Source organism: Drosophila persimilis, unplaced genomic scaffold (genome assembly GCF_003286085.1).
Source record: "Drosophila persimilis strain 14011-0111.01,24,50 unplaced genomic scaffold, DperRS2 tig00000895-arrow-arrow-pilon, whole genome shotgun sequence".
Taxonomy (NCBI): domain Eukaryota; kingdom Metazoa; phylum Arthropoda; class Insecta; order Diptera; family Drosophilidae; genus Drosophila; species Drosophila persimilis.
Genome location: NW_020825368.1, coordinates 334,561 through 347,445, shown reverse-complemented (window position 1 = coordinate 347,445; position 12,885 = coordinate 334,561). Strand labels below are relative to the sequence as shown.

Genomic DNA, 12,885 nt, shown 5'->3' with positions numbered 1-12,885 from the left:
TCAATTTAACCTCAAAATCGCCAGTAGCTCTTTGCACATGTCGAGCCTCTCCGATATATGTTCGGCTTTTTCTTTTGTAAGACATTTTATTTCTTTTATTAATAACGTACTTACCTATTGGTAGAAGTTTCTATTAAATTCGTAAGAGATTGTAGAGATTTTTAACTTAGTACTGCACAATTCGACGAAAATAATTGAAATGCCAGCGCAAGGAACGCAGGCTTTATTTGAACTTGTTTCTAATGCTGGAAACATGTAGAAAAAGAAAAATACGAATGACTTCTCGACCACTAATCTAAGGAGCATTGCCGGACTGAAGGCACATGAAGGCTTGCTGCTTTTATTTTTGACTCGCTTGCGAGCTCGTTTGCGAGAGTTTTGCGACGCATAGCCATACGCTCGTACACAAGCTAGTTTGCGAGCATTTTGCGGGACTCTCGCAAAAGGCACGTTTGTTTGTTTGCTGAGTAGTTCTCTTAGTAAGTTAAGTACTAATTTTGCTCTCATATTAGTCTAACAGGGGCAGCGCCCCTCGGTCGTTTGGGCGGGAGGAGAGGAGAACTGCACTTTGCCTGGGATCCGCGCGTAACAGCCTTCTACTGGTGTCACACGGGCCACTTAATGGTGCAGTAACTGCATAGCCACTTCAAAGATGCAGTCAGTGCATATCATCGTTCAAATATAATGTTCAAATCTTCGTTTTTGGATTCTTTTCCTGGCTATTGATGATGATCAAAAATATTTATTCTTTATGAGGCCGGAAACGCTTCGTTTTTGGTGTTACACGCATCCACCACTAATCTTATATATCCATATACTCTTAAAGTATCTGGTATAAAAAATCAATGTTGTGTCATCACAGGAAAACGGATCTGATGTGCTTAAAAATATACTGCGCTCCACTGTTTTTTTCTCGGCGGACCATTATGCGGGAATCAAATTCATACTGTATTGCTTACAAATTGGAAGCGGAGAGTGCCAAAATGCAATAGTTTTTTGTGTAACCATATATAAAGCTATCTTTCTCAGATCCCAAATGAGAAACAATGAAATAACTAAGAATAAAAGGAGAGCCGCGGCCCTTGTCGCGTCTCACAATGTTCCCGCTTGTTGTATTACTGCATTTTTGAAAACTACTTTAGTCATAGACTAATTATAAAATGTTTACTTTTAATATTGTAGATAGAAGTTTACTACATAGGATTTAAATGTCGAAAACAAAAGATTACAATATAAAAAAAGCGGGACGTGGCTTTCATCTGGAGGAAAAGCTATAAAAAGACAATAAAATTCAAGGAGCTGTTGAAAGCTTTGATTTAAGCCTGGATGCTTTAGAGACTGACCTGAAAAAAGCTCTCTCAGCGCACAGATCGCCACATATGAACTTAGACGAACAAATCGAATTGGACAGTTATTTGGTATACTTAACCACCACATTATATTGGATGTATTTAAAGTTACAGGGCTCAGATGTGTCTAAGGTAAAGTTATAATATTTAGTACGTATATTTAATAACTTAAGATATTGAATTTATGGTTTCAGCATGGTATAATACATGATTTGGGTCGCGCAAAGGAAATCCTGGCTAGAAGCAAGGAATTAAATACCTCACTCGAAGCTCCTCGCTTAGATATGCCAGCTACCAAGCGATTTATTGCTGCTGGAATGCATACACGTTTTGTGGACATGGGGGGCGTTATGGTCACTGAAGAACAATACAAAAGGAGTCTTTTGGACGTTGGGAATGGTAAAATAAACAAATAATTGTTTATACAAAATAAATGGCTACACAAATGGAACATTTTGGGTTTATATACAAACATGTGTGAACATATGTTCTGGTTTTTTTTTTTATACCCGATACTCAAAATGAGTATTGGGGTATATTAGATTTGTGGTAAAAGTGGATGTGTGTAACGTCCAGAAGGAATCGTTTCCGACCCTATAAAGTATATATATTCTTGATCAGCATCAATAGCCGAGTCGATTGAGCCCTGTCTGTCTGTCCGTCCGTCCGTCTGTCCGTCTGTCCGTCCCCTTCAGCGCCTAGTGCTCAAAGACTATAAGAGCTAGAGCAACGATGTTTTGGATCCAGACTTCTGTGATATGTCACTGCTACAAAAATATTTCAAAACTTTGCCCCGCCCTTTTCCGCCCCCACAAAGAGCGAAAATCTGTGGCATCCACAATTTCGACGATACGAGAAAACTAAAAACGCAGAATCGTAGAAGATGACTATATCTTCTAGAGTGCAAAATCTGAACCAGATCGTATAATTATTACAGCCAGAATCACGAAAACAATTTCACTCTTTCTCGCTCTGTCTCACTCTAACACACAGGTTTCATGGTCGGTTTTGCCAATTGCAAAATATGAGTTCAAGGATCTCAGAACCTATAAAAGCCAGAGCAACCAAATTTGGTATCCACACTCCTGTGATATCGGACCTTGACCGTTTCCTGTCCAAATTTCGCCACACCCCCTTCCGCCCCCGCAAAGGACGAAAATCTGAGGCAACCACAAATCTCAGAGACTATTAAGGCTAGAGTAACCAAATTTGGTGCACACACTCCTTTAAGATGTCACTATAAAACGTATATCTCAGAATTTCGCCCCACCCCCATCCGCCCCCACAAAGGACGAAAATCTGTTGCATCCACAATATTGCAGATTTGAGAAAACTAAAAACGCAGAATCATAGATAATGACCATATCTATTAGATTGCTGAATCTGGATCAGATCAGACCATTTTTTTAGCCAAAAGGAACAAATCAATTTGCAGTGGCTACGCAGCGCCCGACGTCACGCTCAGACTGATTTTCTGTCTCTCTCGCACGCACTCTTTGTCGTGTCGTTAAATATTAGCGGCGTCTGCCGGAGGAGAGCCATACTGACTTAGTATCGGGTATAACCGTAGAGTTGCGGTGTCCAAAATTTACTTAAATTAAAAGATATTTTATTATACGTTATTCGTGACGAAAAAGATGATATTATCTTCGTGTTGATTTGTTATAAGGATATTGAAAGCGATATTGAATACAGACAAATTAAAATTTTTCTTTGAATATTACTGTGTCGTTCTTTCTGACACTTGTGTCTGTTAGCGAGGCAAATACGATCATGACCGTGACTCTGCTCAGTCCCTTCTAGACTCATTATTTTTCTGAATGTAGACATTAAGCAAACCGACACGACAGTAAATCATATAGCTTGCTAATAGTCACAATAGGCAAAATAGCCAGTCTAGCGAAATAAAATTAAAATTTTAAAATGTAAATATATATGGTATATACACTACTGGCCCAAAAAATAAATACATCGGTGTCGTGCTAGTTTGTTATGGAATAGCTCGAATTTTTCTAAAAGTATGAATGCCAATTGTTTATATTTGGAAAGGTTTCAGTCTTGCCAAATATTTAAATCAAAAATTAAAGTGGGGAACCATTTTTATAAAAATTTTATTATAGCCAGAATCAAGAAAACAATTTCATTCTTTCTCGCTCTGTCTCTCTCTCTAACACACAGGTTTCATGGTCGGTTTAGCTAACGAAAATCTTGGTCATCCACAAATCTCAGAGACTATTAAAGCTAGAGTAACAAAATTTGGTATCCGCACTTCTGTTAGATCTCACTATAAAAGGTATATCTCACAATTTCGCCCCACCCCCTTCCGCCCCCACAGAGGACGAAAATCTATTGTATCCACAATATTGGATATTCATAGATAATGAACATATCTATCAGATTGCTGAATCTGGATCAGATCAGATCAGATCATTTTTATAGCCAAAAGGAACAAATCAATTTGCAGTGGATACGCAGCGCCCGACGTCACGGTCAGACTGATTTTCTGTCTCTCTCGCACGCACTCTTTGTCGTGTCGCAGCAACTCACAACGTTCCCCCTCGTTTTGATATTATTTTATATCAAAAACGACTCGCAAAAGGCTCGCAAACGATATCGCAAAAGGCTCGCAAACGATATCGCAAAAGGCTCATAAATGATATCGTAAAAGGCCCGTTCCTATTTTGTTCCGTAATAAAAAATATTTTTAATTTTTAATATGACATGAATTTAATATATTAATATTGAATATTGAAGATATATGTATGTATTATTTAATCTGGCCTTCCGCTCTTGAGCATACTGAAAATATTTTTGTGTTGTGTGGTCAAAATCGTGATCGTCGAGCGCAAACTTCTGTTTAAATGCTTTTTGGAGTCTGTCCCACGCCAGGAGAAAAATTTCGCCACATCATCGCTTATATTTACTCAAAAAATGTAAACAATTCCTTACCAAGTTCTTGAAAGCGTGCTCTTCTTTGAGATAATCTTCAAATTCTTAAAAGCCTAGCCTCTAGACTGGCCAGTGGTGAACGTGGCACTGTCAATTTTACCATGTTAGGCTCTCCGCACTCTCGAGCTTTTATTGATGCGACTTCACTACGCAACGAAATAAGTTCCGCCCCCTTATTTCAAATAAGTCTATTGAGCAATGCATTACCATAATTATTGGACCGATTATTTGGAGCCGTATTAGATATGTCTGAAAATATATTAAAACGAAAGCGCAAGGTAAAGCCGAAGGAAAGTCACTCAAAATGTTAGCTGTTATTTGAGTATTTTCCGCTACCATTTCCTCAAAATTAAAATCGTATTGGTAAGCCACTTTTAAAAATCTAAAATTATTCAATTAAAGGAAAGTAAATGTGATTTCCACAATCTTCAAAATTAAATGTTTTTTCTGATATTTTTCTATATCATGTTGCGATGTGGTCGAGTCGAAATATAGTACTTTTGAATAGAAAATGCCCACATAGGTAGAGTTTATGGGAGAAGTAAAGTATGCTTCTAGACCAACTACTAGTTGGCTATGACAAATTTTATTTTTTATTTCATGTTTAATGTTTAGAGTTCAACAATGTACAGTTAAATTTCTCCAATGAGTAGTTCGAATTTATCACCATATTTTTAAGATGGCCCAGAAAGTTTTCGAACGTAAATGAGCTTATGGTCTGTAGAGAACCATATTGAATGGTTTGTTTGCTTAAATGTGTTAAGCAATCAAAATTAAAAGTGAGCATTGCGTTCATATAGAAAGACGGAACTTGACTTACAAAATTATCCAGCAAGCTGGATGCAGGAGAATTTTGCGTGACACAATATTCTTTGCGTAGAAGAAGTCTTATCGCTAAGCTTAGCAGTAAAAAATGATTATACAAGCCGGTATCTAAAATGCCTTTTAATGCTATTGGTCCAGTATATAATAAAAACGTTCGAAACTCAGTGGCTTTAAATCGGTCGAGATTATCTAGAGATCTAACTTCTCTATTGAATTCCCTAGATAAAAACTTTTTAAGAGTCATAAGTTTATTATTAAGGGAAGCTATGGAGTCCCGTTTCAAAGAAAACGGAAAGTTTCCCCTTTCTGAATGCATTAGTTGCAGGAATAAAAACCCGAACGATATTTCACAGCCAATATAAAAGCGCGGGCTGGCGCATCGCATATGATTGCTCTCATAGATATTCGGAAACACATATTTTGAAACATCATCCCCTCCTTTATCAATTCTCCTTACTCGTAGACAAATTCTTGCAAATAAAGAAATTACCTGCAAATATTCCAGCTACCAAAACTGGCTTTGTGCCATTGACGTTAATCAAAATGAGACATGCTTGCATTCTAGAACTTTTACATAGCGGAAGACCGTCTACATTAATATTTAAACTTATATTCGAAGATAAATAATTAAATTTCGTAAGGAAATCTGTTAAAGAGTTTTTAAATATTAACCAAGGCATTGCCTGCCATAGTGCTGACATTATTTGCAGACAGCCACCTAGTTAACCGATTAAGTCAGTTCAACTGGAATGTTCAGTAAATGGAAATTTATTACTATCGCAAAGTAATGCATTTTGTTGGAGTTCGGGTTCCGAAATATTCAATTTAACCTCAAAATCGCCAGTAGCTCTTTGCACATGTCGAGCCTCTCCGATATATGTTCGGCTTTTTCTTTTGTAAGACATTTTATTTCTTTTATTAATAACGTACTTACCTATGGTAGAAGTTTCTATTAAATTCGTAAGAGATTGTAGAGATTTTTAACTTAGTACTGCACAATTCGACGAAAATAATTGAAATGCCAGCGCAAGGAACCCAGGCTTTATTTGAACTTGTTTCTAATGCTGGAAACATGTAGAAAAAGAAAAATACGAATGACTTCTCGACCACTAATCTAAGGAGCATTGCCGGACTGAAGGCACATGAAGGCTTGCTGCTTTTATTTTTGACTCGCTTGCGAGCTCGTTTGCGAGAGTTTTGCGACGCATAGCCATACGCTCGTACACAAGCTAGTTTGCGAGCATTTTGCGGGACTCTCGCAAAAGGCACGTTTGTTTGTTTGCTGAGTAGTTCTCTTAGTAAGTTAAGTACTAATTTTGCTCTCATATTAGTCTAACAGGGGCAGCGCCCCTCGGTCGTTTGGGCGGGAGGAGAGGAGAACTGCACTTTGCCTGGGATCCGCGCGTAACAGCCTTCTACTGGTGTCACACGGGCCACTTAATGGTGCAGTAACTGCATAGCCACTTCAAAGATGCAGTCAGTGCATATCATCGTTCAAATATAATGTTCAAATCTTCGTTTTTGGATTCTTTTCCTGGCTATTGATGATGATCAAAAATATTTATTCTTTATGAGGCCGGAAACGCTTCGTTTTTGGTGTTACACGCATCCACCACTAATCTTATATATCCATATACTCTTAAAGTATCTGGTATAAAAAATCAATGTTGTGTCATCACAGGAAAACGGATCTGATGTGCTTAAAAATATACTGCGCTCCACTGTTTTTTCTCGGCGGACCATTATGCGGGAATCAAATTCATACTGTATTGCTTACAAATTGGAAGCGGAGAGTGCCAAAATGCAATAGTTTTTTGTGTAACCATATATAAAGCTATCTTTCTCAGATCCCAAATGAGAAACAATGAAATAACTAAGAATAAAAGGAGAGCCGCGGCCCTTGTCGCGTCTCACAATGTTCCCGCTTGTTGTATTACTGCATTTTTGAAAACTACTTTAGTCATAGACTAATTATAAAATGTTTACTTTTAATATTGTAGATAGAAGTTTACTACATAGGATTTAAATGTCGAAAACAAAAGATTACAATATAAAAAAAGCGGGACGTGGCTTTCATCTGGAGGAAAAGCTACAAAAAGACAATAAAATTCAAGGAGCTGTTGAAAGCTTTGATTTAAGCCTGGATGCTTTAGAGACTGACCTGAAAAAAGCTCTCTCAGCGCACAGATCGCCACATATGAACTTAGACGAACAAATCGAATTGGACAGTTATTTGGTATACTTAACCACCACATTATATTGGATGTATTTAAAGTTACAGGGCTCAGATGTGTCTAAGGTAAAGTTATAATATTTAGTACGTATATTTAATAACTTAAGATATTGAATTTATGGTTTCAGCATGGTATAATACATGATTTGGGTCGCGCAAAGGAAATCCTGGCTAGAAGCAAGGAATTAAATACCTCACTCGAAGCTCCTCGCTTAGATATGCCAGCTACCAAGCGATTTATTGCTGCTGGAATGCATACACGTTTTGTGGACATGGGGGGCGTTATGGTCACTGAAGAACAATACAAAAGGAGTCTTTTGGACGTTGGGAATGGTAAAATAAACAAATAATTGTTTATACAAAATAAATGGCTACACAAATGGAACATTTTGGGTTTATATACAAACATGTGTGAACATATGTTCTGGTTTTTTTTTTTATACCCGATACTCAAAATGAGTATTGGGGTATATTAGATTTGTGGTAAAAGTGGATGTGTGTAACGTCCAGAAGGAATCGTTTCCGACCCTATAAAGTATATATATTCTTGATCAGCATCAATAGCCGAGTCGATTGAGCCCTGTCTGTCTGTCCGTCCGTCCGTCTGTCCGTCTGTCCGTCCCCTTCAGCGCCTAGTGCTCAAAGACTATAAGAGCTAGAGCAACGATGTTTTGGATCCAGACTTCTGTGATATGTCACTGCTACAAAAATATTTCAAAACTTTGCCCCGCCCTTTTCCGCCCCCACAAAGAGCGAAAATCTGTGGCATCCACAATTTCGACGATACGAGAAAACTAAAAACGCAGAATCGTAGAAGATGACTATATCTTCTAGAGTGCAAAATCTGAACCAGATCGTATAATTATTACAGCCAGAATCACGAAAACAATTTCACTCTTTCTCGCTCTGTCTCACTCTAACACACAGGTTTCATGGTCGGTTTTGCCAATTGCAAAATATGAGTTCAAGGATCTCAGAACCTATAAAAGCCAGAGCAACCAAATTTGGTATCCACACTCCTGTGATATCGGACCTTGACCGTTTCCTGTCCAAATTTCGCCACACCCCCTTCCGCCCCCGCAAAGGACGAAAATCTGAGGCAACCACAAATCTCAGAGACTATTAAGGCTAGAGTAACCAAATTTGGTGCACACACTCCTTTAAGATGTCACTATAAAACGTATATCTCAGAATTTCGCCCCACCCCCATCCGCCCCCACAAAGGACGAAAATCTGTTGCATCCACAATATTGCAGATTTGAGAAAACTAAAAACGCAGAATCATAGATAATGACCATATCTATTAGATTGCTGAATCTGGATCAGATCAGACCATTTTTTTAGCCAAAAGGAACAAATCAATTTGCAGTGGCTACGCAGCGCCCGACGTCACGCTCAGACTGATTTTCTGTCTCTCTCGCACGCACTCTTTGTCGTGTCGTTAAATATTAGCGGCGTCTGCCGGAGGAGAGCCATACTGACTTAGTATCGGGTATAACCGTAGAGTTGCGGTGTCCAAAATTTACTTAAATTAAAAGATATTTTATTATACGTTATTCGTGACGAAAAAGATGATATTATCTTCGTGTTGATTTGTTATAAGGATATTGAAAGCGATATTGAATACAGACAAATTAAAATTTTTCTTTGAATATTACTGTGTCGTTCTTTCTGACACTTGTGTCTGTTAGCGAGGCAAATACGATCATGACCGTGACTCTGCTCAGTCCCTTCTAGACTCATTATTTTTCTGAATGTAGACATTAAGCAAACCGACACGACAGTAAATCATATAGCTTGCTAATAGTCACAATAGGCAAAATAGCCAGTCTAGCGAAATAAAATTAAAATTTTAAAATGTAAATATATATGGTATATACACTACTGGCCCAAAAAATAAATACATCGGTGTCGTGCTAGTTTGTTATGGAATAGCTCGAATTTTTCTAAAAGTATGAATGCCAATTGTTTATATTTGGAAAGGTTTCAGTCTTGCCAAATATTTAAATCAAAAATTAAAGTGGGGAACCATTTTTATAAAAATTTTATTATAGCCAGAATCAAGAAAACAATTTCATTCTTTCTCGCTCTGTCTCTCTCTCTAACACACAGGTTTCATGGTCGGTTTAGCTAACGAAAATCTTGGTCATCCACAAATCTCAGAGACTATTAAAGCTAGAGTAACAAAATTTGGTATCCGCACTTCTGTTAGATCTCACTATAAAAGGTATATCTCACAATTTCGCCCCACCCCCTTCCGCCCCCACAGAGGACGAAAATCTATTGTATCCACAATATTGAGGATACGAGAAAACTAAAAACGCAGATTCATAGATAATGAACATATCTATCAGATTGCTGAATCTGGATCAGATCAGATCAGATCATTTTTATAGCCAAAAGGAACAAATCAATTTGCAGTGGATACGCAGCGCCCGACGTCACGGTCAGACTGATTTTCTGTCTCTCTCGCACGCACTCTTTGTCGTGTCGCAGCAACTCACAACGTTCCCCCTCGTTTTGATATTATTTTATATCAAAAACGACTCGCAAAAGGCTCGCAAACGATATCGCAAAAGGCTCATAAATGATATCGTAAAAGGCCCGTTCCTATTTTGTTCCGTAATAAAAAATATTTTTAATTTTTAATATGACATGAATTTAATATATTAATATTGAATATTGAAGATATATGTATGTATTATTTAATCTGGCCTTCCGCTCTTGAGCATACTGAAAATATTTTTGTGTTGTGTGGTCAAAATCGTGATCGTCGAGCGCAAACTTCTGTTTAAATGCTTTTTGGAGTCTGTCCCACGCCAGGAGAAAAATTTCGCCACATCATCGCTTATATTTACTCAAAAAATGTAAACAATTCCTTACCAAGTTCTTGAAAGCGTGCTCTTCTTTGAGATAATCTTCAAATTCTTAAAAGCCTAGCCTCTAGACTGGCCAGTGGTGAACGTGGCACTGTCAATTTTACCATGTTAGGCTCTCCGCACTCTCGAGCTTTTATTGATGCGACTTCACTACGCAACGAAATAAGTTCCGCCCCCTTATTTCAAATAAGTCTATTGAGCAATGCATTACCATAATTATTGGACCGATTATTTGGAGCCGTATTAGATATGTCTGAAAATATATTAAAACGAAAGCGCAAGGTAAAGCCGAAGGAAAGTCACTCAAAATGTTAGCTGTTATTTGAGTATTTTCCGCTACCATTTCCTCAAAATTAAAATCGTATTGGTAAGCCACTTTTAAAAATCTAAAATTATTCAATTAAAGGAAAGTAAATGTGATTTCCACAATCTTCAAAATTAAATGATTTTTCTGATATTTTTCTATATCATGTTGCGATGTGGTCGAGTCGAAATATAGTACTTTTGAATAGAAAATGCCCACATAGGTAGAGTTTATGGGAGAAGTAAAGTATGCTTCTAGACCAACTACTAGTTGGCTATGACAAATTTTATTTTTTATTTCATGTTTAATGTTTAGAGTTCAACAATGTACAGTTAAATTTCTCCAATGAGTAGTTCGAATTTATCACCATATTTTTAAGATGGCCCAGAAAGTTTTCGAACGTAAATGAGCTTATGGTCTGTAGAGAACCATATTGAATGGTTTGTTTGCTTAAATGTGTTAAGCAATCAAAATTAAAAGTGAGCATTGCGTTCATATAGAAAGACGGAACTTGACTTACAAAATTATCCAGCAAGCTGGATGCAGGAGAATTTTGCGTGACACAATATTCTTTGCGTAGAAGAAGTCTTATCGCTAAGCTTAGCAGTAAAAAATGATTATACAAGCCGGTATCTAAAATGCCTTTTAATGCTATTGGTCCAGTATATAATAAAAACGTTCGAAACTCAGTGGCTTTAAATCGGTCGAGATTATCTAGAGATCTAACTTCTCTATTGAATTCCCTAGATAAAAACTTTTTAAGAGTCATAAGTTTATTATTAAGGGAAGCTATGGAGTCCCGTTTCAAAGAAAACGGAAAGTTTCCCCTTTCTGAATGCATTAGTTGCAGGAATAAAAACCCGAACGATATTTCACAGCCAATATAAAAGCGCGGGCTGGCGCATCGCATATGATTGCTCTCATAGATATTCGGAAACACATATTTTGAAACATCATCCCCTCCTTTATCAATTCTCCTTACTCGTAGACAAATTCTTGCAAATAAAGAAATTACCTGCAAATATTCCAGCTACCAAAACTGGCTTTGTGCCATTGACGTTAATCAAAATGAGACATGCTTGCATTCTAGAACTTTTACATAGCGGAAGACCGTCTACATTAATATTTAAACTTATATTCGAAGATAAATAATTAAATTTCGTAAGGAAATCTGTTAAAGAGTTTTTAAATATTAACCAAGGCATTGCCTGCCATAGTGCTGACATTATTTGCAGACAGCCACCGAGTTAACCGATTAAGTCAGTTCAACTGGAATGTTCAGTAAATGGAAATTTATTACTATCGCAAAGTAATGCATTTTGTTGGAGTTCGGGTTCCGAAATATTCAATTTAACCTCAAAATCGCCAGTAGCTCTTTGCACATGTCGAGCCTCTCCGATATATGTTCGGCTTTTTCTTTTGTAAGACATTTTATTTCTTTTATTAATAACGTACTTACCTATGGTAGAAGTTTCTATTAAATTCGTAAGAGATTGTAGAGATTTTTAACTTAGTACTGCACAATTCGACGAAAATAATTGAAATGCCAGCGCAAGGAACCCAGGCTTTATTTGAACTTGTTTCTAATGCTGGAAACATGTAGAAAAAGAAAAATACGAATGACTTCTCGACCACTAATCTAAGGAGCATTGCCGGACTGAAGGCACATGAAGGCTTGCTGCTTTTATTTTTGACTCGCTTGCGAGCTCGTTTGCGAGAGTTTTGCGACGCATAGCCATACGCTCGTACACAAGCTAGTTTGCGAGCATTTTGCGGGACTCTCGCAAAAGGCACGTTTGTTTGTTTGCTGAGTAGTTCTCTTAGTAAGTTAAGTACTAATTTTGCTCTCATATTAGTCTAACAGGGGCAGCGCCCCTCGGTCGTTTGGGCGGGAGGAGAGGAGAACTGCACTTTGCCTGGGATCCGCGCGTAACAGCCTTCTACTGGTGTCACACGGGCCACTTAATGGTGCAGTAACTGCATAGCCACTTCAAAGATGCAGTCAGTGCATATCATCGTTCAAATATAATGTTCAAATCTTCGTTTTTGGATTCTTTTCCTGGCTATTGATGATGATCAAAAATATTTATTCTTTATGAGGCCGGAAACGCTTCGTTTTTGGTGTTACACGCATCCACCACTAATCTTATATATCCATATACTCTTAAAGTATCTGGTATAAAAAATCAATGTTGTGTCATCACAGGAAAACGGATCTGATGTGCTTAAAAATATACTGCGCTCCACTGTTTTTTCTCGGCGGACCATTGTGCGGGAATCAAATTCATACTGTATTGCTTACAAATTGGAAGCGGAGAGTGCCAAAATGCAATAGTTTTTTGTGTA

General features: G+C 37.5%; 1 protein-coding gene across 1 annotated transcript; it reads left to right on the top strand.

Moving 5' to 3' along the window:
• The first annotated feature begins 7,132 nt into the window (after window positions 1-7,132).
• On the top strand, window positions 7,133-7,706 carry LOC113566757. The gene is made up of 2 exons (XM_026993792.1): window positions 7,133-7,422; window positions 7,485-7,706. The coding sequence occupies exons 1-2, from the start codon at window positions 7,150-7,152 to the stop codon at window positions 7,704-7,706; spliced, it is 495 nt and encodes a 164-aa protein (XP_026849593.1). The 5' UTR covers window positions 7,133-7,149.
• The last annotated feature ends 5,179 nt before the right edge of the window (window positions 7,707-12,885 follow it).

Excerpts from the sequence above, each read along its gene's own strand:
- LOC113566757 (XM_026993792.1), top strand. The coding sequence starts at position 7,150 with ATGTCGAAAACAAAAGATTACAATATAAAAAAAGCGGGACGTGGCTTT. Across the intron at positions 7,423-7,484 it reads AGGGCTCAGATGTGTCTAAG|CATGGTATAATACATGATTT; the intron begins GTAAAGTTATAA and ends TTATGGTTTCAG.